The following is a 27,435-nucleotide window of genomic DNA, read 5'->3' on the forward strand; positions in this document are numbered from 1 at the left end:
GGGTACATGTGAAGAACATGCAAGATTGCTGCATAGGTACACACATGGCAGTGTGATTTGCTGCCTTCCTCCCCATCACCTATATCTGGCATTTCTCCCCATGCTATGTTTCCCCAACTCCTCAACCCCTATCCCTCCCCTATTTCTCCCCAACAGACCCCAGTGTGTGATGCTCCCCTCCCTGTGTCCATGTGTTCTCACTGATCAACACCCGCCTATGAGTGAGAACATGCAGTGTCTGATTTTGTTCTTGTGTTAGTTTGCTGAGAATGATGGTTTCCAGGTTCATCCATGTCCCTACAAAGGACACAAGCTCATTGTTTTTGATGGCTGCATAATATTCCATGGTGTATATGTGCCACATTTTCCCTGTCCAGTCTATCATCGATGGGCATTTGGGTTGGTTCCAGGTCTTTGCTATTGTAAACAGTGCTGCAATGAACATTCGTGTACACGTGTCCTTATAGTAGAACGATTTATAATCCTTTGAATATATACCCTGTAATGGGATTGTTGGGTCAAATGGAATTTCTATTTCTAGGTCCTTGAGGAATCGCCACACTGTCTTCCACAATGGTTGAACTAATTTATGCTCCCCAAAACAGTGTAGAAGTGTTCCTATTTCTCCACATCCTTTCCAGCATCTGTTGTCTCAAGATTTTTTAATGATCGCCATTCTAACTGGCATGAGATGGTATCTCAATGTAGCTTTGATTTGCATTTCTCTAATGACCAGTGATGATGAGCATTTTAACATATGTTTGTTGGCCTCATGTATGCCTTCTTTTGTAACGTGTCTGTTCACATTCTTTGCCCACTTTTGAATGGGCTTGTTTGTTTTTTTCTTGTAAATCTGTTTTAGTTCTTTGTAGATTCTGGATATCAGCCCTTTGTCAGATGGGTAGACCGCAAAACTTTTTTCCCATTCTGTTGGTTGCTGATTCACTCTTATGACTGTTTCTTTTGCTGTGCAGAAGCTGTGGAGTTTGATTAGGTCCCATTTGTCTATTTTGGCTTTTGTTGCCAATGCTTTTGGTGTTTTGGTCATGAAGTCCTTGCCTACGCCTATGTCCTGAATGGTCTTCCCTAGATTTTCTTCTAGAGTTTTTATGGTGTTAGGTCTTATGTTTAAATCTTTAATCCATCTGGAGTTAACTTTAGTGTAAGGTGTCAGGAAGGGATCCTCAGTTCTTTAAGAATGGAGTAAATGGCTGGTATTATCACTCACCAAAGTGTCTTGAACTTGATGGAGTTTACGTTTAGAAATAAAGTTTATATTTTTATGTTTTAATTCCATTTTTCCACAAACTTTTTGAAGTCCCTTCATACTTTGGAAACCATTAATATAATAAAGACAAAAAATATATCCATCGTGCTCCAAATTTTGCATTTTCCCTTTATTCTCTTCTTCTCGCCATTAATGACTTTATCTTTACAAAATGAGAAAAAAAGTATTTTATATTTACTTAAATAAAACTATTACATATTTACTCATTTCCAATGCTTAGATACAAATATCCGTTTGGTATTATTTTGATTTTTTTATAAAAAAAACTTCAATATTTCTTACAATGAAAGTCTGGTGGCTGTGAATTCTTTCAGATTTTAACATCTAAAAAAGTCTTTATTTTGCTTTCATATAAAAACAACCTTTTTAAATTGTAAAATCTTTGTTTATGAAAGATATTTGCTGGGTACAGAATGCTGAAGTGACAGTGTTTGTTTCTTTTAGCATTTTAAAGACTTTCTCCTTGTTTTCTGTTTTGTATGGCCTAAAACTAAGTCTGCTGTCATTCTTACCTTTGGTCATATCTATGTAATGTGTTTTTTATTTCTGGCCACTTTCAAGATTTTCTCTTTATTCCTTGTTTCAAGAAATTTGATTATGATGTGCATTGATGTTGTTTTCTTCAGGACTTTTAAAACTTGGAGTTTGCCAAACACGTTAGAATTGTGAATATATTCTTTGTCATTTCTGGGATGCTTTCATTCCTTATTTCTTCAAATATTTGTTCTGTACCATTCTTTCTCTCTTCACAGAGTCCAATCACATGTTAGATACCCTTCAATTATCTTGCAGCTCACTGATGCAATAATCTTTTGTTCCCCAGTCTATTTTCCATGTTTCATCTTATATAATTTTAAATGCCATGTCTTTGAGTTTACTAATCTTTTCTTTTTCACTGTCTAATCCACTTTGAATCTCAAGTGTATTTTTCATTGCAGTCACTGAGTTTTCATCTCTAAAAGTTTAGCTTGTGTTTATATTTATATCTTCCATGTTTCCACTTAACATACTTAATCTTCCTTCTAGTTTACCAAATATTTAGAATATACTAATAATAAAACTTATGTTTTTATCTGCTAATCCTATCATATCATTTCTTTTTTAAGTGACTTTTCTCCTTATTATAAATTTATATTTTCTTATTTCTTTGCATGTCTATTATGTTTTAATTGGATATCAGACACAGAATATTTTATTTTGTTGGGTGCTGGACACTTTTATATTGCTGTACTTTTAAGCTTTGGAGTGGGACACAGTTAAGTTACTTGAAAACAGTTGGTTACTTGAAAACAGTTGGTTACTTCAGGCCTTGTTTTTAAGCCTCATTAGATAAGACCAGAGCAGTGTTTTATAATCTGGGCATAATTTTGCTCTTTACCAATGCAAAGCTCTTCTAAATATTCCAACTGATCTCTCGTGAATTATGAAGTTTTTCACTCTGGCATGTGAAAGCAGGAATTATCTAATATGGGCTTCTAATATTTTCAGGAAGTTCTTTCTCTACCCTCAGGCCATTTTCTCACATTTCCATATGTACATGCACAGGTCAGCACTCACCTGAAGACTAGAGGGAGACCCTATGTAGATTCCTAACTGACTGTATGTATACCTCTTCCCTTTCAGTATTCTGTTTTATAAACAGAATTTCCTTGACCTCCTTGTGCTCCTAGCTCTGTCTCCTGAAGGTCATCTTATCTTGTGTTTCTCTTCTTTGCACTATGGCTTGGAAACACTGTACTCAGTAAGGTACGGAAATTACAGGGTTTGCCTTCGTTTTGTATATCTCAGGTATCACTTTTATTATCTGATGCTAAGTGTTCTGAAAATTGTTATTTCTTATACCTTGTGCTACTTTTTTTGTTTGCTTGTTTTTTTGGGGGCTTTTTTTTTTTTTTTTTTTAGCTGTTTCAGGCATGAGGAGAAATCTAGACCTTATTAATGTATCTTGGTGAGATATGTGCAACTTGGTCAGACATAGTGCACTTTTTAAGTCTATTTTTTGTAACTGTGGTTTTATATTTTATTCTCCTACACCATAAAATTGTTGTATGACTAAGTCTTTGCAGCACCCAATTACTTCCATAAATGGCTGGCTATTTTATAAAAGCTTGATGAAAAAGCTAATATTTCTTTAATACCTTCAAACTCCTTCATATAATCTAAAGAAGGATACGTAAAGTACACTGAGATTTTTAATACTAACTTGTACAAATTCAAGGCACTCCTAAGAAAGATGTCAGAGATTACTTTTGAAATTAAAAAATGTTCTCTAAAGTAAACTGTGCAAGTTTTATAACATCAGCTACCTGGGTTGGAAGAGGAAAAAATAAAAATAAAACACTTTATTTTACAAAGGATATACAGGCATTTGTGCTTCTGGTCTGGCAAAATTTTCCTATGATGGCTATGTAGATGTTTGATATAAAATCTTCACCTTATTATGTTATGAAATGTGCCATGAAGAACTGGTATAGCTTACTTACAATAATGGTTTTGGCCTTTACTACATTGTTGCTAGCAAGTGTAGCACTGTCCAGAAGTTAGCCAAGATGAGAAAAGCCAGGAAAAAGAGCAAAAAAAGTAAAAACACCAAGAAACATAAAAACTAAACAACAAAAAAAGAGATAAAAAAAAAATAAGCCCTACAACCAGAGGAAAATCAATTACATACAGGTTTCTGCTTTGGATTTTATGACAGTATTATTTAATAAGCAAAGTCTGAATCACATGAATGAATTATTTTAGTTTTGGCTTCAGCATTACAGTAACTTTTATACTAAGGCACAGAAGTTTGTTGGCATCTGTTCACAGGTATTATGAATTAGTATTTATTATGTTACAAATTCCTTATAAATTACTTACTAATTTGCCATTTTGCAAACTATGTACTAAAATTAAAATATCCTATGGAAAAATGACTTTAGATTATAAACTCTATTCAAATAATGGCTTAAATTAGGATTCTGTTAACGGTTAAAGAAACTAAGAATTCTAAAATTTAAAAGTGTCCTCTCTTAGGAAGAAAGTGTGATTTGGCTTAAAGATTCAGTACATTAATGACATTTTATCATGTAAGAGAACCATTTGGGGCATTCTCCAAGAAAAATAATATTAATCAGTGAGTACTTCTAATTTCTGACTTTTCTGATTTATACCTCTGGCATACTGGTAATATAATTAACAATCTGCAGTTGTTTTTCTTCACCTAATGTTTTTCAGAGTTCTCTTATTATCATGACTGTGTAGAATATTACCTATTAGATATAATAACTTTTATATGCATGAACATTTTAATTTCCTTAGATACCTTAAGAATGAAACTACGATTAAAGCTTGCAGTAGGCTGGGTGCGGTGGCTCATGCCTGTAATCCCATAACTTTGGGAGGCCCAGGTAGGAGGATCCTTTGAGGTCAGGAATTCAAGACCAGCTGGCAACATAGTGAGACCTCATCTCTACAAACTTAAAAGAAAAAAACTGCCTAAAGCTTGCAATAAAAATGGCAAATATTGTAGTGCCTTGGAACCAGTTTATTTTTTCTTGTGCCAAATAGAAATTTAAAAGATTTAAAATGTCTTATCAAGCCAATTTGCTGATTATATAGCTGTCCCTTTTGTTTTCATTTCATTATTTGCTTTAACTCATATAGTTATGATTTCCTATGCTTTTATCTAATAGTTTTAGGCTGAAAATTCAAATTTCAAATTTCTTTTAAGGAATTCTTAAGAGTAACAGTTAAGTCATACTTAGTAGTACAGAAAAGCTTAGATTTTGGAAAATTTGCTTTGGCTTAGTAGCAGTCAAAATGAAGATGTTATAATTAGTAGTAAAAAATTAAAGAATATTTTCCCCTTTCTCCAATAAGTGTAAACTATAACTTTTTGCTATTAAGCATGACTTTTTCACAGTTTAGTATTTCCCCACCTCTCATATGAACCTTAAAAAAATTGTTCAAGAACACTAGTTTAAAATGTAACTCTACGTTCAAATAAAGTTGATACTTTTTACTGAGATTTAAAAAAAAACGTATGGTCCCATTAATGCATTTAAATATAGTTTGTATACACACAAACATATACCTTGTTTACACATATAAACAATATTTTTTCATGAAACATTCAAAATGCAATATTAAGTTCATATATTCTATACCTGTAAAATGTTGGCAGGGTCCTCGTTAGCAGATGCAACCAACAAAGTATGCCCATTGACAATTCCTTCTGCCAGGAAATACTTGAAGAGCAAAGATGAGTAAATATTATATTTATCTTCCTCTGTAAAAAAGAAAAAGTTAGTTAGAAACATACAGCAAGATAAGAATCAAATGGCTATCAAACAGCAAGCACGCTCATATGTTTTTATAATTTTTTACTTAAAACAAGTATATGAGGTGGAACAATAATTATGTATTCCTGAGGCACAGATAGGCTGAGACTTATAAAGAGTGTCACTGAGAAATAGGTACTTTTAATAGACTTTCTGGTTCCAAACGTCCTTTTCCAACTACAACATCACTTTGATATCCACAAAATTACCCCCTGCACATACATACACACTTCAGGTATAGGGAACTTCACTAGTAAATTTAAACATTTTAAGGAAGAAATAATACCAACACTTAAACGCCTTAAAAAGGAAAAGGAAACAATTCCTGCTTTATAGGCCCATTATTACTTTAATATCCAAACCAAAGAGTTTTACAAAACTACACACCATTATCAAATTTTAGTAAGTCATTACACCAATTCTACATGTACTGTTTCAGAAAGGAGGAAAGAATGAAACACTTCTAAACTCATTTTGAGGCCAGTATTACCCTAAAACCAAAACTAGACCAATATACCACAGAAACAGAAAGCTACAGATTAATATGCTTCATGCAAATATATGAAAATAATCCTTTGAATATCATAAAACCAAATCCAGTTTAAGTATATTTATATTAGATAATTATAATTTTGTTTTAAATACTGTAAAACCAAATCCAGTAATATTACATCTTCAACTTTACATATGAGATCTACAAAAAACCTATAGATAACATCCTTAATGGTAAGATAGAATGCTTTTCCCTTGGAGGCGATCCACTTTCATCATTTCTAATCAATATTGTACAGAAGGCCTTAGCTGTGTAATATTACTGGCTTTGGTTTTATGGCATTCAAAATCAAATTATATTTATTATATATGATATATTATATACATATATATTATATAGTAATATAATTATTATATTGTAGTTATATAATTATATAATAATGCAATACAATAGAGTAATTATAATTATATTAGGGCAATTATAATTATATTGTCATTATAATATATAGAATTATAATTATCCTATGGTTATATTACATTAATATATTTTATACAGTAATACATATATCATATTACTGGATTTGGATTTATAGTAAAGAATATACTATACTAACACTATACTAATTATACTCTACTATACTAAATATTAATTGTACTTCTACATAATAGTAACAAATAACGGGAATGGAAATTTTAGAAATCCTACTTGCAATTAAACATTTTGGATAAATTTTACAAAATATGTGCATGAAGTAGTTCTACACTGAAAAGTAAAAAACATTCTGAGAGTAAAGAAGACCTAAATAAATGAAGAGCTATATCATGTTCATGGGATAGAAGACTCAAATCTTCAAATTGATCTGTAGATTTAATGCAATCCCAATAGAAATCCCAGTAAGCTTTTTGGAGAAATTGACTAAGTAATTCTAAAATTTACAAACAAATTCAAAGGTCATAGAATACAGTTGATATTGTTTGGGTCTGTGTCCCTGACTAAATCTCATGTCAAATTGTAGCTGGAGGTGGGGCCTGGTGGGAGGTGATTGGTTCATGAGGGTGGATTTTCCCTTTGGAAAATCTGTAATTTGACATGACTAAATCTCATGTCAAATTGTAGTTGGAGGTGGGGCCTGGTGAGAAGTGATTGATTCATGCAGGTGGATTTCCCCTTTGGTCCTATTCCCATAATAGTGGGTCATCATGATATCTGGTTGTTTAAAAGTATATACCACCTCTCCACTCTTTCTCTTCCTCCTGCTCCTGCCATGTGAGACACACCTGCTTCCCCTTTGCCTTTGGCCATGATTGTAAGTTTCCTGAGGCCTCCCTAGCCATACTTCCTGTACAGCCTGCAGAACCATGGGCTAATTAAAACTCTTTTCTTTACAAATTACCCAGTCTCAGGTATTTCTCTAGAGGAGTGCGAGAAGGAACTAATATAACAGTCAAATAAATTTGAACAAAGAACACAGTTGGAAGACTTAACATTGTATTTCAAGACTTACTATAAAATTACAGCAATCAAGGTAACATGGAATTAGCAAAAGAACAGAAATATAGATCAGTGGAAAAGAAAAGAGTCCAGAAATAAATCAATAAAATCGGCTTTTGACAAAGGTGGGGAAATAATTGTTTTTGTAACAAATGGTCCTACAATAACTGAATTTCCATATTTAAACAACAAAAAGCAATAAAAACTTAAATCTTGCCTCATAGTACACTCAATAGAAAAACATAAAAACTTCCATCTTACCTCTTGTACTAGGTACTAAATATTAGCTTGAAATGGATCACGCACTTACAAGCCGAAACAATTAAAACTATTAGAAGAAAATGTAGGGAAATTCTTTGCAACCTTGGAGTAGGCAAATGTTTCTTAGGACATTAAAGCATGAACAGGAGAAATAGATGGATAAATTAAACTTCATCAAAATTAAAAAAATTTGACTTTGAAAAGAGAGCAAATAGGAAGATATAAAAAGGGAAACCACAGATAGACAATATTTACAATACATATACTTGGTAGAGGACTGGTATCCAGTACATATTTTAGCAGCTTTTACACTGCAATAAGAACACAAACTGTACAACATAAAAATGAGCAAAAGATGTGAACACATCCTTTACAAAAGATGATATATGAATGGCCAAAAAATATTAAAAGATGTTCAACTGACAATCATGTGGAGCAAATAAAATGCTCCAACATTGCTAATGGCAATGCAAAACACTGTAACTACATTAGAAAAGTTTGGCAGGCCAGCTGTGGTGGCTCACACCTGTAATTCCAGGACTTTGGGAAGCTGAGACGGGTGGATTGCTTGAGGTCAGGAGCTCGAGACCAGCCTGGCCAACACAGTGAAACCTCATCTCTACTAAAAACAAAAAAATTACCTGGGTATGGTGATGCATGCCTATAACCCCAACTACTCGGGTGGCTGAGGAAGGAGAATCACTTGAACTGGGAAGTGGAGGTTGTAGTGAGCTGAGATCACATCACTGCACTCCAGCCTGGGTGACAGAGCAAGACTCCGTCTCAAACAAAATAGAACAAAACAAAAACAGTTTGGCAGTTTCCAAAAGAGTTAAAAATACACTTATTACAGGATCCAGAAATTCTACTCTTGGGTACTCACCCATGAGAGTTGAAAATATAGGTCTGTATAGATTTATACAGAAGGTTTATGGCAGCTTTTTTTTTTAATAGCCAAAAGTGAAAATAAGTTAAATGTCCATCAACTGGTTGCTGAATGGAGAAAACAAATGATATATTCATAAATGGATTATTACTCAGCAATAAAAAGAAATAAACTACTAATTTACAGTAGTTTCTTGGTATCCTCAGGGGATTAGATACCAAGGATATCCAGGATTGGATATCTAGGATACCCTATGAACACCAAAATCCAAGGATGCTTAGTACCTTACATTTTGCCCTCTGTATCCAAGGATGTGGTACATGCTAAAACAGAGGGCTGACTGCACGTGCAACAACATAGATAAATTTCAGAAGACATTATGCTAAGTGAAAAAAGCCAGATATAAAAAAGTACATATGGAAAAACTGCAGTTACATGATATCCTATAGAAAGCAAAATTAATCTCTAGTGACAGAAAGATTAGGTGTTGGGGTCAGGAAACTGAGCACCAGGAAACACTTTATGGTGACAGAAGTGTTTATATCTTGATTATGGTGGTGGCTGCATGAGTATACACAGTACTAAAAAGTCACTAAAATAAGAAAATGGGCTTGGCACACTCACTCACTTCTGCAATCCTCGTGCTTTGTGAGGCCAAGGTGGGAGGATTGCTTTGAGGCCAGGGGTTTGAGACAAACCTGAGCAATACAGCGATACCTCATCTCTATAAAAAATAATAAAAAATTAGCTGGGTGTGGTGGTGTGCACTGGTAGTCCTAGACAGTTGGGAGGCAGAGTTGGAAGCATTCCTTGAACCCAAGAGCTCAAGGATGCAGTGAGCCATGACTGTGCCACTGTACTCCACACTGGGGAAGAGAACGAGAATCTGGCTCAAAAATAATTTGATAAAGAAATAGGTGCATTTTATTGTATATAAATTAAAATTCAATAAGCTTATTTAAACAATTCCATAAAGTACAACCAAAATATTAGGTGGTGAGTTGTTTAGGTACCTTCTTAGCACACTATCTTAGAAGAAATCCATGATTAAAAGTATAGTCAATTTACACCAAATTTAATTTTACATATTAAAACACATAGCTAGTTCTTCAACATTATTCATCACAAGTTAAAGTTTAATATCTACAAATCTACAACTCAAAAAATGTACTTAATGATTTAGGGACATTTTATGAGAATTTTAGTGGGTTACAGAAAAGGAAAATGTTTTCAATGCTTCTGCACTACTTACAGCTGACAGATGGAAAAGCTAGCAGAGACAACTATGGGAGAGATGATCAGTACTGACTACTGATTAATACAGCTGTAACACTGGAAAAATGCTTACTTAGTATAACTAAGAATTTGCCTCCATTCAACTTTAGAACAAACTAGAAAGTCCATGTCTAAAAGAGGATTGATTTTACCTGAATTAATTACTATTAAGTCAGTTTAGAGAAGCAACCATTTAAACCAAGGTCATTATAAATCAGTAATATAAAAAAAATAGTAAAATTTTTAATTTCTAAGATTAATATTTTTACAAAATAGAAAATTTAAATTTTAAAAAATTAACCCACAATCCTCAAATAATCATTACTGAAAGTCTATTCTATTTCCTTTCAGTACTTTTTCTATGTTTTCAGTGATGACTGGATTTGGTATCCTACTTTTTTCACTTAATCTAACATGCTTTATAGTCTTGTAACTATCATGTTTAAGGCTGAATAATATTCTAGTAAATTTATGAACGATACTTAACTATACCCCCTACCAAGGCCTTTTCATGCTGCTTTTACGGTTTTGTTAGTACTAAATCAGAAGAATAAGGATGCTTCAGGTCCAACATGCCCAAAATGAAACTCAGTATTTCATTATTTTCTTCTGCCAAATGTGGCCCTCTTTCAGTTTTCGGAAAGCCAGGATTTAGTCCCAATACCTCCACTTTCTCTCTCTCATTCTTGCTCTCTCTCTCTCACCCCCACCACACACCCCCAATCCACCTCTCTCCTCATCCTTATAACCCTTTGAAATGTATTATCAAAGTATTTCTGGAATTAATTACTTCCCTCCATGCTAATGTCACTCCACTAGTCATACTACTAACAACTCTTGCCTAAACGACTGTAACTGTCTCTTATTTCTTTGCAGCCACCCTAACACTCCTCCTTTAACTTAGTAGTAACATTTTCAAAATATAAACTTGATCATCTCATTTTTCTACTTAAAACTCTTCAGTGGTTTCTCATTGCTCTTGAGAAAAAGAACTAAATCCTCTAAGCTGGCCTACAGGCTCTACATGGTTGTGGCCGAACAGCAGAGTTTAACTTGCATAAAGAAAAATATTTCTGTTAACAGTGATATAATAGTGCCACTTTTCTCTCTTTAAGATGTAAATAAGAAATGCTTATACACTGTTTGTGGGAATAAATTAGTATTTTGTAATTAGTACAAATTTGTTTTTTGAAATTAGTATAAAATAAATTTGTACTAATTTATTCTGTTCTCTATACAAAAAACACTATGGAGATTTTTCAACAAACTAAAAATAGAACTGCCATTCAATCCAGCAATCCCACTACTGGGTATACAATGAAAGGGAAAGAAATAATTATATCAAAAAGATACCTGCACTCATATGTTTATCATAGCACTATTCATAATACCAAGATATGGCAGCAACCCAAGTGTCCATCAACAGCTGATTGGATAAGAAAATATAGTATAAATAGCACAGAATACTGCTATAGTAAATAGCTAGTCAGGCAGGAGCAGGGCAGGAGAGGGCTCCCCCCACCCAACAAGAATGTCAGGCGACCATCAGGTGGTGGTCCAGCAGTTGTCACACTGCCTCTCTAAAATGATAATTGGTCGCACTTGATGCTAGGGAGACAGCAGCAGTTTCTCAATAGATAAAACACTTGAAATTGGTAACTGGCACCTTCCAATAAGATCTCAGGAACTGGGCCAGTGAGCTCAAGCATGTGTTTAAGAGGCAAACTGACAGAGTATGACTTTCACATGGTAGCCCACCATAAAAGGGAAGAAGGACTCAGTGAGCACGACTACAACTCCAGTAAACACACTGCACATGCTCACCTCCAAATTACTAGCAGACCACCGCACATGCAAGCCGCTCACACCAAGGGAAGAATCAAGGGAAATGAGGTACAAAATGCCAAAAGTATGTCAGCAATTTAAAACCCAAGGTCAAAAGGTCAAACTCTGCACTTGACCTCCAAGATGGCTGCTTGAGTCTCTTCCAAGTGAACTTTCCTTTCTTTCCTGCTTTAAAGTATTTTGGTAAACTTCTACTGCTGCTCTGAAACTGGCCTCGGTCTCTTTTTCAGCCTTAGGTGCCTCAGTTATATTTTTTCTCTGAAGAGCCAAGAATTCTGGTTGTTGCAGACCCGTATGGATTTGCCACCAGAAACCCAGATATATGTCACCCAAACAATACTACTCAGCCATAAAAAAGAATGAAATCTATGTCTTTTGCAGCAACAAGGATGGAACTAGAGACCATTCTCCTAAATAGCTCAGAAACAGAAAACCAAATACCACGTTTTTATTTATAAATGACAGCTAAACGAAGACTACATGGACATACAGAGTGGAATAACAGACAGTGGAGCCTACAAAAGGTGGAAGGGTGGGAAAAGAGTGAAGGTTGAAAAATTACCTATTGGGTACAATGCTCATCATTTGGGGGATGAGTACATGAAGAAGTGAGACTTCACCACTGTGCAATATATGCATGTAAGAAATCTGTACTTGTGGCCAAGCATGGTGGCTCACACCTATAATCTCAAACTTTGGGAAGCCGAGATGAGTGGATCACTTGAGGTCAGGAGTTCAAGACCAGCCTCGATCAACATGGTGAAACCCTGTCTCTACTGAAACAATACAAAATTAGCTGGGCATGGTGGTGCACACCTGTAATCTCAGCTACTTGGGAGGCTGAGGCAGGAGAATTGCTTGAACCCAGGAGGCAGAGGTTGCAGTGAGCCAAGATCACACATTGCACTCCAGTCTGGGCAGCAATAGTGAAACTCTGTCTCAAGAAAAAAAAAAAAAAAAAAGAAGAAAGAAAGAAAGAAAAAAGAAATCTCTACTTGTACCCCCCAATACATATAAGTTAAAAAATATACATGACTCTTAACAACTTTTTAATAATGAAAAAAGAAACCTAAACTATTAGAAGAATTAAAACACTCATAAAGTTAAGAATGCCTATTACAATACTCAAGTGAGAGAGTGAACTATATCAGAACTACTTAAAGGAGGGATATGCACTTGCAGATAATAAAAAATACTGGCTGATTTATGAGTAATGAGGATAATAAACAAACTAGATGGCACAGTTGTCTTTTTCTACCTATCTCTTAAATGAGTGAGGGTTCTGACTTTTTTCTTACTCCCCATACCATCCTCAATGATGTTTTCTTTATCTCTAGCTCAGCCTTCTCTGTGCTAAGCTCCAGGCATAGACATTATTGCTATTTATTTGCTTATTATTGACTAGACATAGTACTTAGCAAACATGTTTTATGTTATTTTTACTTCAATGTGCCAACAGAATTTCACAGTGTGTCCAAAGGGGAAACCATATTTTTTTCCTCTTCCTTGCTGCCCATCTTCTGGTGGTAGCATGCTAATTGGGTAAGTTACTTAACCATTTGCTTTGGGCTTGAGGTTTCGTCAACTATAACATGGGGATAATAAAATTATACCTACTTTATAAGACTGTGGCAAAGATTAAATACTTAAATCAGTGTCTTGTGCATAGTTACGTAGTCAATAAATGTTAGCTATTATGGTTTTAATTCTCGGCTCTTTCCTTCCCATTTTATCCACACAAATAACGACTTCAATTTCTTACATCTTTAAAATCCATCCACTTCCTTCCTTCTTTACTGCCATAACATAGTTCAATTCATCCTTACCTCTCACCATCAGCCTCCAAATTGGCCCTTGTATTTCTAACTTTACTCCTCCCTCCAATCTACTGTCCACACTACTCAAGAGAATTTTTTTCTAAAGAGCAAATCTAATCTTGTCACTCCCCTGTTTCAAAAATGGCTTTTCATTGCTCTCAGGAGAAAAACACCCAAAAAGCAAGCCATATAAGCCTCTCTAAATATTGTATTGCTTTCTGTCTCAACACTTTCCTTCCATATCTCATAAACTCCAGAGACAGCAAACTACTTCTTGGCATCAGCGATATTGCTTCTTGCCTCAGGACCCTTGTATAAATCCCTTCATAACTTTGGCTAATGAATTTGCTCACATCCTTCCAGGCCAAGGTTAGGTGGTACCATTATTGAGAAGCTATACTCAAATCAGTGTGCTCTGTAGCACCTTCTTAACCCCTAGTTGTATTTCATAAATATTCCTGAAATTCCTCCATAAAGTTAAAAGATTATTATGTCAGAGAATGCATCCTATTAACATAACCTTAGTGCCAGGCACAAAGTATACATATACTTTATAGAATAAATTGGGGGGGAAAAACAACAAACAAAAATCTGTCTCGTCCTATAAATCATCCACATCTACTGTAGTTTGAAAACACAGCATTTATACACATACATTCTATAATAGTTATCACTTCTATTTTCTCCAAGAGTCCTATGAGGCAGGGAAAACTAATAGGGAGATCACCTACTTAGGGACTAGCAAAAACACTAAATTCATCAAGCTGAAAATTACCAATTTTGTGAAGCAAATTTTGAGGTTGTACAATAAGCATTTAATTAATCTATTTAGTGAATCCCCATAACACTGGGCAAGTAAAAATGATAATGATGTGACAGAACTGCCAAAAAGCAAATGTAATTTTGGCCTGAATTAACAGTCTAATTTCTAGGTTCAGAGAGATGCTTGTCCTGTTCTATTCCACAGCAGTCAACCAGCCTGGTGATGATACATTCAGTTTGCGGACGTACACAAACTAAAGCATCTTCAAAAATAGTGATGGTGAAGGGAGCTGAAATTATGTGAACTGAGAAATGGAAACATTTAGCTTAAAGAAAGAGACCCAAGAAGCATAAGAGAGCTGTCTTCAAATATCTGTCAGACTATAAAATGGAAATGGAATTTCATTTGTACATTATGGCTCCAAGGGGTGGAACAAAGCCTAGCGGATAGAACCAACAGGAATATCAATTTTTTCTTAATACAAATGAGCTGTATCATCACTCCCTCAAAACTGTTCTCCATCACCAATGATTTTATAATTGTCTAATCTGTTGGATATTTGCAAATCTTTACCTTTTATCTATGGCAGCTATTACCATTGACAATTTTCTTCATGAAACCAACATACTCTCCCTCCCCACCTTTCCCAGTTTGTGTAATTTTGCTCTGTTTCTTTAGCCATTGTGTATGTAAACAGTTTATATAGAGCTCTCAAGCTTTGATATATAGATATGAAATGACTTAATGTACGTTTTCCTAGTCACTACTTTCAGCTATGCAAGCCAGATCTTCCTTTCCTCCTCTTTTAATGACATCCAGAGCTGATTCCATGATTTTGACTAGTTTCAGTTATTAGAACTTGGAACTGTCCAATTAAAAACTTTGTCAGTACAACATTTTCCACTAAGGCTTGTGGCCTGAAATACTTAGTGGGGCGGGGTTAAGGGGAGGGGGGCAGCAGCAAGAAAAGGAAGTTCTAAAATACCCCTTCCAACAAGTCTTTTCTTCAAGTCCTAGCTCCTGTACTGGCAAAGTAGAGAAAAAGAAGAGTGGCAGAGATCAGTATCTGTAATTCCCTGCCTGGCACAGGTAGAGAGATGTCCCTAGCCTCACTCTGACCTGGTGCATTAAGTCTGCTGCTTATATCCTCTAAAGTTATGGTGGTTTCCACGTAGGTGGTAAGTGTGGTTTGTGAGTGGTGCCTTACTTCATACTGACCCTATATGTTACTGAAGAACCCCCTCAAAGAGGTAGAATCCAGTGTTTTGGGGGCTGGCAATTCATCTTCAATCTCTCTTTAGAAATACTATTACTGTCATTCATTATTCTTCTAGCTGTGTTTGTTTCCATAATCTATTCTAGCAGGCCTCCCTCCTTTTCTTATATTAGAAACAGGAGATATGTTTGAGAATGTTGACAAAATCCAGCAGATACAAAGCAGGCTTTTTACCAATAACTCTCATCCTGCACTATTCACTTTGATGGGCTTGCAGCTTCTAGAGGTTAGCAAGGAATCAGTTGGGATACAGGAACGTCAAGTTCTGCTTCTTGCAAGCAACTTCAATGTCTATATCTGTTGCCCTTGGAGTTGTATCCCCTTACCTGCCTCACTTTTTACCATAAATGTTGTACTCCTGCTTTCTCCAGTCCTTGACTTTACTGCCTGCTAATGGCAATGACAGTAGTAGAGATATGAGGAAGTATCTGCTAGTTCTTTGGGCCTATAAGGAGGTTGCTTACCCCAATTGTGAGACAGTGAAAACTTAAGACTTTGTCTTCTTTTTCTCACTGTGGGCTACACTCACCGATTCTAGGGTACTCAACATCCCGTTAAAAATAGCAAATAGCTAATATTATTGAGCACTAACTATATTCTAAACACTGCACCACACTTCTCATGCATTGGATTATTTAATCCTCACAATAACATTTTTTTTTCAGACAGGGTCTCACTTCGTTGCACAGGCTGGAGTGCAGTGACACACTGGAACCTCTGCCACAAGAGTTCAAGTGATTCTTCTGGCTCAGCCTCCTGAGTAGCTGGGATTACAGATGCCTGCTACCACATCCAACAAATTTTTGTATTTTTAGTAGAGGTAGGGTTTCCTCATGTTGATGGCCAGGCTGGTCTCAAACTCTTGGCCTCAAGTGATCAGCTGGCCTTGGCCTCCTACAGTGTGGGGATTACAGGTATAAGCCACCACGCCCATCCCTCACAATAACATTTTAAGATAAATGCTATTAATCTCTACTTTACAGATAAAGAAACAGGCACAGAGAGGGTAAGCAGCTTACCTAAGGTTCTACAGCTAGTAAACAGAAGAGCCATGATTTGAATTTATGCAGATTCCAGAGGCTATGCTCTCAATCTTTTTCATGAGCTTACTTTCCTTTATCTATTCCTTAAACACCGATAAGCATAGGCTTTAGATTTTGCTACAGTTTTGTTTTTACTACAGTTGTTCTTAGTCTTTTGAGTCTCAAACCAACTCTGCAAATTTGATGCGTTATACATGGTACTCTAAAATATACACAGTCAAGGCCAGGCACGGTGACTCACGCCTGTAATCCCAGCACTTTGGGAGGTCAAGGCAGGAGAATCACCTAAGGTCAGGAGTTTGAGACCAGCCTGGCCAACACGGTGAAATCGCCTCTCTACCAAAAATACAAAAATTAGCAGGGTGTGGTGGTACACACTTGCAGTCCCAGCTACTTGGGAGGCTGAGGCAGGAGAATCGCTTAAACCTGGGAGGTGGAGGTTGCAGTGAGCTGAGATTGTGCCACTGCACTCCAGCCTGGGCGACAGAGTGAGACTCTTTCTCAAGAAAACACACACACACACACAAAGTGAAACACAAATCGTCATGTAATTTCAGAGAATTAAGAGATTTCCCAAAGTTCCATCCTGGATCCTCAAGTATAAACCTGGCCATTGTGCCATTTGTCTATGACATCACTAAAACACACACTGAATAAAACAGTTAAATAATGTTGAAAAATCCTAAATCTTTTTCTCTAGCCTAAATTTCATGCCAGAAAATTCAACTTTCTATTAGGTTGAATGACTTGGGTTTTTCACTGGTACCTAAAAGTTATTATGTTTAAACTGAATTCTTTTTTTTTTTTTTTTTTTGAGACGGAGTTTCCCTCTTGTTACCCAGGCTGGAGTGCAATGGCGCAATCTCGGCTCACTGCAACCTCTGCGTCCTGGGTTCAGGCAATTCTCCTGCCTCAGCCTCCTGAGTAGCTGGGATTACAGGCACGCGCCACCATGCCCAGCTGATTTTTTGTATTTTTAGTAGAGACGGGGTTTCACCATGTTGACCAGGATGGTCTCGATCTCTTGACCTTGTGATCCACCCGCCTCGGCCTCCCAAAGTACTGGGATTACAGGCGTGAGCCACCGCGCTGGCCTTAAACTGAATTCTTTAACTCACCTCAGTGTTTGCTCATTCTTTTCCTTTTCTAATTTCACTTAATGGTACTAATTCTAAACTTTCCCAGGGTAAAAATCTGGGAATCATCCTACTTTCTGTCTCTCCTTCATCACCCACGCATTTATATAGCACAAAAGTAGAAACTGACTTTCCTGAGAGGTACCTATTAAATTAGGAAAAATGTAGAAAAATAGTGTTTCACATCAGTGTAGTCTAAGCACAACCAGTTAAACATTTAGAATCTGATATACATACTGAAATACAGAAATAGAAAAGTGAAATAGCAAATGTGTGACAAAAGTCTTAAACATATAGTAACAAACATTATCTCATGTTTAGATTAGGGCAATGAGTAGTTTCCACCACTTCATATTTTACTTTATTTTTGCAGTGTATCTGTCATATTTTTTAACTGCTCAAAACACTGCATTACTATTTCTTACCGATATAACTTAATTGCCTTTACCCAGGTTTTCAAATCACTCACTCATTCATTCATTATACTCTTACATGGCTCCCATGGTTACAGAGCTTACAGTCTATTAAATAAGTAATCACAATCAGGTAATTTCATGATTACCTGATAAAAAAGTGTAATAAGCGCCATGATAAGGTAAATAAAGATGATTACAGAAGTATACAGAAGGAATACTCAGTGTAGGTAAGGGGAAGGAAACCAGCAGTTAAGGAAATCTTTCTAGAAGAGATGTCAAAGTGAAGACCTCCAAAACAAGAGTTAGGAAAACAAAAGACAATAAGAAAGAATATAAGGAAAGATCTGGAGAGAGAGGAGAAAATCGAATTAAAAGTATAAGGAAGGACAGTGAGAGGATGAGAAGCGATATGGCTAAAGTGAATCAGCAGTGGCAGATTGTTAAAGGCCTTACAGTTGTAAGTTAAGGAGCCTGGATCTTATGTTAAGATCAACAAGGAGCACAGAAAGGTCTTAAGACAAGATATATTATGATTAGTTTTTACATTAGAAAGTGCACTCTGGCAACATTATGACAATAATAGGCTGAAGCAAGGGAAACACCTGTTATACTAGTTTCCATGGGAGTTATTGATTATGGCCTGAATTAGGGTAGTGGCAGTAAGGATGAAGAACAGACAAAATTAACACAATATTTAAAAGATAAAAGTCATAAGGATTTTATGTTTTCTGGATATATGAGAGACAAGCATATTACTCAGGTCTTTCGCATGTGTCGCTTATTACATTCAATACTCCAGAGTCCATAGGGAGAGAAACAGATATAGAAGAATGGAGCAGAATTTGGAGGCAAGGAAAGCTTCAAACACATTGATTTTGAGGTGTCTGTAAGATATTCAGGAGGAAATGTTGATTAGGGAATTAAATAGATTCTCTACATTTATGTATGTATCCTGTGTATGTAGCAATGCCTAAAGATTACTGATTATTTTTATTCCCTGGTCATTCTAGTTATGGCAGAAACTGAGAACTTTCAGGAGAATATGTAGAACTAGAAGAGGGAATAGGATACCACTGTTTAAAATAAAGCCAAAGGAATCTTTAAAAACATGAGCAGAATGACAGAAGGAAAATGACAACAGAATATTACAAAGGAAGAAAAGAAGAGAGGACTTCAAGAGTGATTAACAACACCACGTACAACAGAGATTAAAAAGGAAGAGGGCTGAGAAGTATTCTCTAGGTTTAGCAGTGAGAAAATCATTAAGGTGGTTTCAGTGAAATTGCAGAATCTGAGGTAGATTGAGGAATGACTAAAATATCACAAAATATGTAAGTACAGATTATACAAGAGGCTTGGCTTTGAAAGGTAAGAGAGAAGAAGCAATAGTGGAGAAAGGGGTGGGGTTAAGAGGGAAGATTTTCTTCCCCCTTGTTTTTAAATAAAGCTTAAAAGTAGATTTGAGTATAAAGTACAGAAAGAAAAGAACTAATATAGTGGAAGAGGTTAAAGGGAAATTGAGATTGCTAGGTCTTTGAAAGTAAGAATGAGATGAGATTTAAAGTACAGATGAAAGATGATTCTCAAATAGAATAAGGTACAGTATACCTTTACATTTGTGAACAGAGGTAAGTTTTGAGGATTGATTTTACTCTCAGTGAGCTCTCATCTGATGAAACTATATTTTTTCTGTGTGACATTAAGTTATTTTCTGGAGGATTAGGATAAAGTAGTATACTATGTTAGATGTTTGAAGACATGAAGGTTTAAAAGGCCACTGAGATAACTGAAAATAAAAAAGAGGTGACTATATTTATATAAAAATTTTCTGGTCAGTGTTGAAAGACTACTTGAGGTTAGAGATCATGATAGTTTCCAATAAATAATGAAAGTAAGAAGTCAGTATATGGCAGCAATGAGATGATATAGAAGTTGGAACAGCTTCAGAAGAGATTTTTAAGATAAGTTATCAGGTTTTAGAATGAGAAATTTTAGCCAGGCGTAGTGGCACATGCCTGTAATCCCAGCTACTCGGGAGGCTGAAACAGGAGAATCGCTCAAACCAGGAAGGCGGAAGTTGCAGTAAGCCAAAATTGTGCCGTTGCACTCCAGCCTGGGCAACAAGAGTGAAAATCCGACTCAAAAAAAAAAAAAGAAAAAAAAAAAGAGAAATTTGATTGTGAATCTCAGCTACTATATGTGTGATGATCTTGGGAAAGTTACTTACCTTCTCTCAAAGCTTCTATTTCACTACCTCATTACTTATAAAATAACGACACTTCATCTCATTGCCATGAAATTATGTGACACAATACATGCCAAGGGCTTAGCATGATGCCCAGCATACAGTAAATCCTCAATAAATGTTAAATATTTCAATAAAATATTTAATAAGATTTTAGAATATCAGAATTTCACATGAAATAGATGTTACAAGAGGGTAAACAGAAAAGGTCTGACAGAATAAAATAGGAAATGAGTTTAAAGAGAAAAATACAGAGTATTATGGAGATAAAAGATAAGACCATTAGAAGAGCTTAATTAGATTTGGTCTTAATTTGGTTTTAGATAATGACCAAAGATAAGGAGGAGGTGAAGCATGATAGATTTGGCTGGCCATAAAGTTAAACAAACAAAAATCCTAGGAGTAGATAACAGGTATACAGCCTGGTCTTTGCACACTATTGTTCTACGGGATGGTGTAAGGGTCCTTGAGTCTTACAGTGTGAATTCTACAAGCAGGTAGTTGGAGCAAGAGATCCAGGGAAAGAAGGTCAAACTTTCCTTCTTACTAGTGCTAAATATGTACTTTCTCTACTTTAGAAGGATCTAGTTTTTACACAAGCATACTCTGTTGATATACTCTATTGTGTACTAGTCAAAGTTTTCCATGTGAGCAATTTTTCTCTTCATCACTGCTCTATTTCTACCCATATTTTGATTCAATTTAAGTCTTTTCCATATTTCTTATATCTACACATTATATATGTACTGTTCAATCAACATCCAGAGATTTTTCCTGGCTAAGAGTGCCAAACACATTTTAAGACCTTAAATGCTTCAGGACTAAAGGTCAGGTGATTCTATTAAAGGACTGCACTGATATCAGTTGTCTTATTTCAGTCCTTTACCACTCTAAAATAAATTTAGTAAAATATCAAATATAATAACACAAGGATTGGCAAAATTTTTCTTAAGGAATCAGTATTTTAGGCCTTGTGATTCATACAGTTTCTGTTAAAACTAATCAGCTCTGTCCTTGTAGCACAAAAGCAGCTGCAGACAATGTGTACATGAATAAGCATGGCTGTATTCTAATAAAATTTTATTTACAAAAATAGGTGACCAGCTAGCAGGCTGTAATTTGCCAATTCCTGCATAAGAAAAAAGCTCAGAATTTTTAATTTTCTTTCGGAGATCATGCCACTGAACTCCAGCTCTATCACCCAGGCTGGAGATCCATGGCATCATCCCTGCAGCTTCAATCTTTCTTGCTCAATCAATCCTCCCACCTCAGCCTCCTGAGTAGCTGGGATTACAGGTACATACCACCACACCCAGCTAATTTTTGGGATTTTTTGGTAGAAACTGGGTTTTGCCATGTTGCCCAGGCTGGTTAGCTCAGAATTTATTTCATGAGGTAGAAGAAAAACATAACTCAGCAAATTCAGAAAGGTTGAAGATGACTGGCAAGAAAATACTATAATATCCTGTGAGAGGACTATTGAGAATGCTCAGTTTTTGCTATCATAGGAAATAATGAATTAAAATTATGAAAAGTGTGGTGAACACATTCTAAGGTGGTCCCTATGATTCCTGTCTCCTGGTATTCACGCCTTTGTATATCTCTTCCCCTTGAGTGCCGCAGAATCTACAACTTGCTTCTAACCAAAAAGTTATGGTAAAGGTGATGGGATGTCACTTCTGTTACAAAAGCCTATAACATTTTTGCTGAGGGACATTCTCCCTTCTTGGTTTGGAAGGAATATGATGCCATCTTCTGAGATGCCCTATGGAGAGGGCAGCCTCTGGCTGTCAACCAGCAAGGAGCTGAATGTTGCAAAAAATCACATGAGCTTAAAAGCAGATAGTTCCCCTGTCAAGCCTTCAGATGAGTTCCCAGCCCTGCCTGACACCTATATTACAGGCTTGCTGAGGACTCAGTGGGAGTGTGCCTGGATTCCTGACCTAAAGAAATTATAAGATAAATAAATATGTGTTTATAAACTGTAAAATTTGTGTTGATATTGTTATATAGAAATACTTAATACAAAAGTACACTGATAACAGGTTTAATGAATTGTCCAAAAGTATATCATTTATCTCCCATGTGGCGAACTAAAATCATATAATTAATGTAAATGATTATTTAAAAAATATATATTGATAAATGTCACCTATTATTTTAATTACTGACTTCTATTAAACCTTTTTGAAGCTCAATATCTTTGCAAATAAAGATCCTTTATTTAAAGAGACTGTGTAAACTCTAAATATTTATGCTATCAACTTTTGAAATTTTAAGGTGTTCCAAATTTACCCAGGTAACAGACTGTCAAAAAACAATTTAGATAAAATGCCTCAAAGCCTATTCCAGTACTTAAGCATTAAACATTTTAAGAAAAATCTATCTTTGATTTTTTGTTTTATTAATTGACAACCATCTTAAATTTTTAAAGTACACAGTGGAGTCCCTTAGGTCTTCAAATTATTCCCCAGAGAATTTCCTTTCCTGTGTTCACATTTATTTTGCTGTATTCTGGAAGGTCTAGAGTAGACTTATTCCAGGTTTCTCTTGCAGCGCTGTTAGCTCTAGTTTCCACAGTTAAAATGTTACCAAAGCTGTAAATGTAGTATTCTGAAAGCCTACCCTCATGCACAGGTACACACTTCCACATAAACTGCCTTGGTAAATGAATAAACTATTTCACGAGAAAATGGTTAAAAAGTTGGAAATCCATAGTAAAATGTTATTAATGCAAATAATCTTCATGTTTTAATTTTCTCTTCCTTCTGGAATTAAAAAAGTCTTTCAGTGATGAGCAATATAGTAATATACTAGGCTCCTAAACACCGAACTAAAATCCTCATATTTTTATATATTGAAATCCATCTTCAAGTGGATTTCATTCATTGTACAAGTCACATAGACTTGGGAATGAAGAAAAGTAGAGAATGGGGGCCAGGTGTAGTGGCTCTCACCAATAATCCTAGCACTTTACAGGGCAGAGGCAAGAGGAATGCTTGAGGCCTGAAGTTCAAGAATAGCCTAGGCAATATAGGGAGGCCCTATCCTGACAGAAAATAAAAATAAAAAATCAGCAGGGCATGGTGGTGTGTAGCTGTAGTCCCAGCTACTCAGGGGGCTCAGAAGAGAGGACTACTTAAGCTCAGGAGTTGGAGGTTTCAGTGAGCTATGATCATGGCATTGCAGTTCACCCTGGGCAACAGGGCTAGACTCATCACTTAAAAAATAAAAAGTGGAGAACATCATTTGCTAATCTAATCTAATTGGACTGGTAAATATTATAATGTGTGATAATATACAAGTGTTGTCAAGGGTGAGATTAGGGTAAGCTGATATAACTGTTGGCTGAAGCACATGACAGGACAACCTTTTGGGAGAGCAATCTAATAATAGCTAACAAAATTTAACATGCCTCAATTAAGCAAGTCTATATCTTAGAGTTTATTCTACAGATATTGACATATGTGTGCAAAGGTTATACACAAGATTATGCACAATAGCATTGCTAGTAATAGAAAACGATGGAATTAATTTAAATTTTTCAGTAGGCGATTATTACAATAAATTATGATACATCTATACAATAAAATCCTATGCAGTTGTTAACAAGAATGAAGTAGTACATCTTTACAAATGCACATGGATTGAGGTCTAAGATGTATTAAGTAGATAAAGCAAGGTGTGGAATGCTCCCATGTATATTACTTACATAGAAATATTTGGGTAGAATACCCAGGACACTATAATTTCTAGGGACAGAGACTGAGGATCTGAAAAAGCAACCTAATTTTCTTTACATATCCTTTTCTATTTTATGTATTTATTTACACCAAACATGTAAATTATTTTCTCAATAAACACCTTCAGACATTCTTTATTTACCATAAGATACATTCTTAAAAATGTAACTGAGATAATCATTTCCATAATTTCTTGATCACAGGTTATTTTTCTCTCTTACATGTACTGTTAAGAATAATTCTGTCTTCACAGCCCTTAAATAGTAATTTAATGTCTCATGGGTGACATAAGTATCTCATAAGTCATATTTTACTTAGCTTTTATTAAAAGCTGTCTAATATTTGGATACTCAGGCACTAAACTCTAGGTAAATTTCTAGAAGATTATACTGTATTGATCAAAGTAAACAACCGGTAAGAAGTCGGCAGATACTTAGCAGCCAAGAGCCACATGGAAATTAATGGCTGAGTTCAGAGAACACAGACCCAAATTATTAAATGGCATAATTTAAGAAAATTAGTGTATTACATATTTAATAGCAATATACTACAACTATACAAACTGATCTAACAAATACTGTACAACTGAAGATGTTTTTAGCACTCCGTATAAATTGTTTTCTATTTTAAAGATAAAACTTTTTGACTGGAATGGAGAAATGCTGATCATGTGAAATAAGGATTTTCATAGTGCTGAAACTTTGATCCCTATTGTGCATTAATTTGTAAAGGATTCTTAAATATCGAGAAATTTGAAAATTCATTAAAAAGAAAAAATCTCCACAAATGTGAGTTTACTTTACTACTTGAAAGTGTAATAATCTAAAAACGGATGTCATTCCTATTTTACTATTTGTGGATATTAAATAAAACATTTGAGAAAACTTTAGAGCACAATTATTAAAAAAATGGGTTTTGGGGTCACATAGAATTCAAGTCCTGGTTCTATGGAATAGTGAGAAAACTACTCCAGCCTTGTGAACCTCATTTCCTCATGTATAAAATGGAGATAACATGAAGTATATTTAGCATCTTATGAGGTTGTTGTATTAAGTAAAAAAAAACATATGATGCACTTTGCACAAAATATGATCAACAATAAAAGTTAAATAAAGGGCAGCTCTCACTACTAATATTACTCTTCAATTATTCTGTATAGATGAGGAATAAAATGTGCTATGTAACTTTTTCCTTTACTGACAAATTCTTATGTACATGCCAAATTTTAGGCATCACCACTTTGTATTTTACTCACTTTTGGGGCAAATTCATCCAAAATACTTACCACGTTTTTTTGTTATCTTAGGGGTCAATAAATATTTGGTACCTAGTACTAATAACTCTGTCTAGATTAACACATGTATTTTATAGTCCTAGTATGGTGATTTCAGGTCACAGTACACTTGGATTGTTGTATTTAAGTCTGGATATGGTTCAAGAGACAATGTATGCCAGACTGGAAGGTGCAATTATGGTTATGCACTTAAATAAGGACTCTTGTCACTTTGAAGATGAACAAAACTATGATTTACTACTTTGTTACTTTTGTTTCAATAAAAAGACAATGACAAAATTATGTGACATATACAATGGACTTAGTATTTCAATTTCTCAAATTGATCCCTGTAATAATCCTACGCTAAATACTGAAATTTTCCAAAAAATTCAATTCACACTAATTTTAGTCTCTTAAAAAAATGGAGCACAACGCACTGTGAACATTTTTAAGCTATAAGAGCTTTATGTACAGATATATTTGCTGAATTTATTTCAAGTTCAGATCAATATTAGAATTTAAAATAGAACTTAAGTCAATTCCTAACTAATTTATCTTAACTTCTGTAGTGTTAATGATTTAAATACTTAATTTTGGAATGCGAAATGCATACAACGATTATGCACAACAGAAAATAATAATAGAGGAGAGCAAAGCATGTATTTTGTACTAACCAATTAGAAGAACTGTTCCAACGGCTAAACCTCCACCTGGAAGTGAAACAAAATCAGACGAAAATTAATCTACATTTTCCATTATCTTTAGCATAAAAGTTAGGCTTTATGAAGGAAAGGCACTTCAGTAACTTTAAAACTACAGTTGCATACAACATTTTAATTACCTTTGCAATACTTTGCTTAAGGTGCTATTATGAAATAATTACATGTTATATGTAATTACACAGTACACATTACAATTACTTTCTTTTTTTTTGAGATGGAGTCTTGTTCCATTGCCCAGACTAGAGTGCAGTGGCAGGATCTCTGCTTGGCTCACTGCAGCCTCTCCCTCCTGGGTTCAAGTGAGTCTCCTGCCTCAGCCTCTTGAGTAACTGGGATTACAGGCACCTGCCACCACATCCAGCTAATTTTTGTATTTTTAGTAGAGACAGGATTTCACCATGTTGGTCAGGTTGGTCTCAAACTCCTGACCTCAGGTGATCCACCCGCCTATGACTCCCAAAGTGCTGGGATTACAGGCATAATCCTGTAATTTATGATTACAGTCATTTCTCCTATGACAGAACCATTCAGCATTCAACATAACTGTGCTTAAACACTCCAATGCTATATTTAACACTTGTTAATAGATTAACTCAATACCCAAGACTTAAATGTGCACAGTAACTTAACTACTACAGAAGTACAACATAGATAAGATTACAGAAATTCCACATTAATATTTATCTTCAAATTTAGTAAGCCTTTGAGTAAAGGACTGATGATTAAAGCTAATTTTTTTTATTATGACTAATATACACAAAGTCTGGATATGCTCTAAATATATTTACAATTTAAAAGGAACACATTTGCCATTTCAAACAAAAAAAGATCATCATCACAAAAATACATTTTCAACATTACTGGACAGTGTTATTTTAAATATGTGAATCAGGCCAGGCACAGTGGCTCAGGCCTGTAATCCCAGCACTTTGGGAGATTGAAGTGGGTGGATTGCTTGAGGCCTGGAGTTCAAAACCAGCCTGAACAACATGGTGAAATCCAGTCGCTACTAAAAATACCAAAAAAATTAGCTGCATGTGGTGGCACATGCCTGTTATCTCAGCTACTCAGGAGGCTGAGACACGAGATTTTTATTTTTATTTTTTTGAGATATAGTCTCACTCTATCGCCCGG

The 27,435-nt window shown here is 35.2% G+C and overlaps 1 protein-coding gene across 6 annotated transcripts in view; it reads right to left on the reverse strand.

The window, feature by feature from the left end:
• Positions 1-27,435, reverse strand: part of ELP4 (elongator acetyltransferase complex subunit 4) — a 249,766-nt gene that overhangs the window by 213,951 nt on the left and 8,380 nt on the right. For all 6 annotated transcript variants that reach the window (XM_032282329.1, XM_032282333.1, XM_032282331.1 and 3 more), the window contains exons 2-3: positions 26,254-26,289; positions 5,440-5,561 (exon numbers count right to left, since the gene is read on the reverse strand). In XM_032282329.1, the coding sequence (XP_032138220.1) occupies positions 5,440-5,561; positions 26,254-26,289 (158 nt within the window). The remainder of the gene's footprint in view (positions 1-5,439; positions 5,562-26,253; positions 26,290-27,435) is intronic.

This window comes from Sapajus apella, unplaced genomic scaffold, assembly GCF_009761245.1.
Source record: "Sapajus apella isolate SASKATOON/1434 unplaced genomic scaffold, GSC_monkey_1.0 scaffold14, whole genome shotgun sequence".
Lineage (NCBI taxonomy): Eukaryota > Metazoa > Chordata > Mammalia > Primates > Cebidae > Sapajus > Sapajus apella.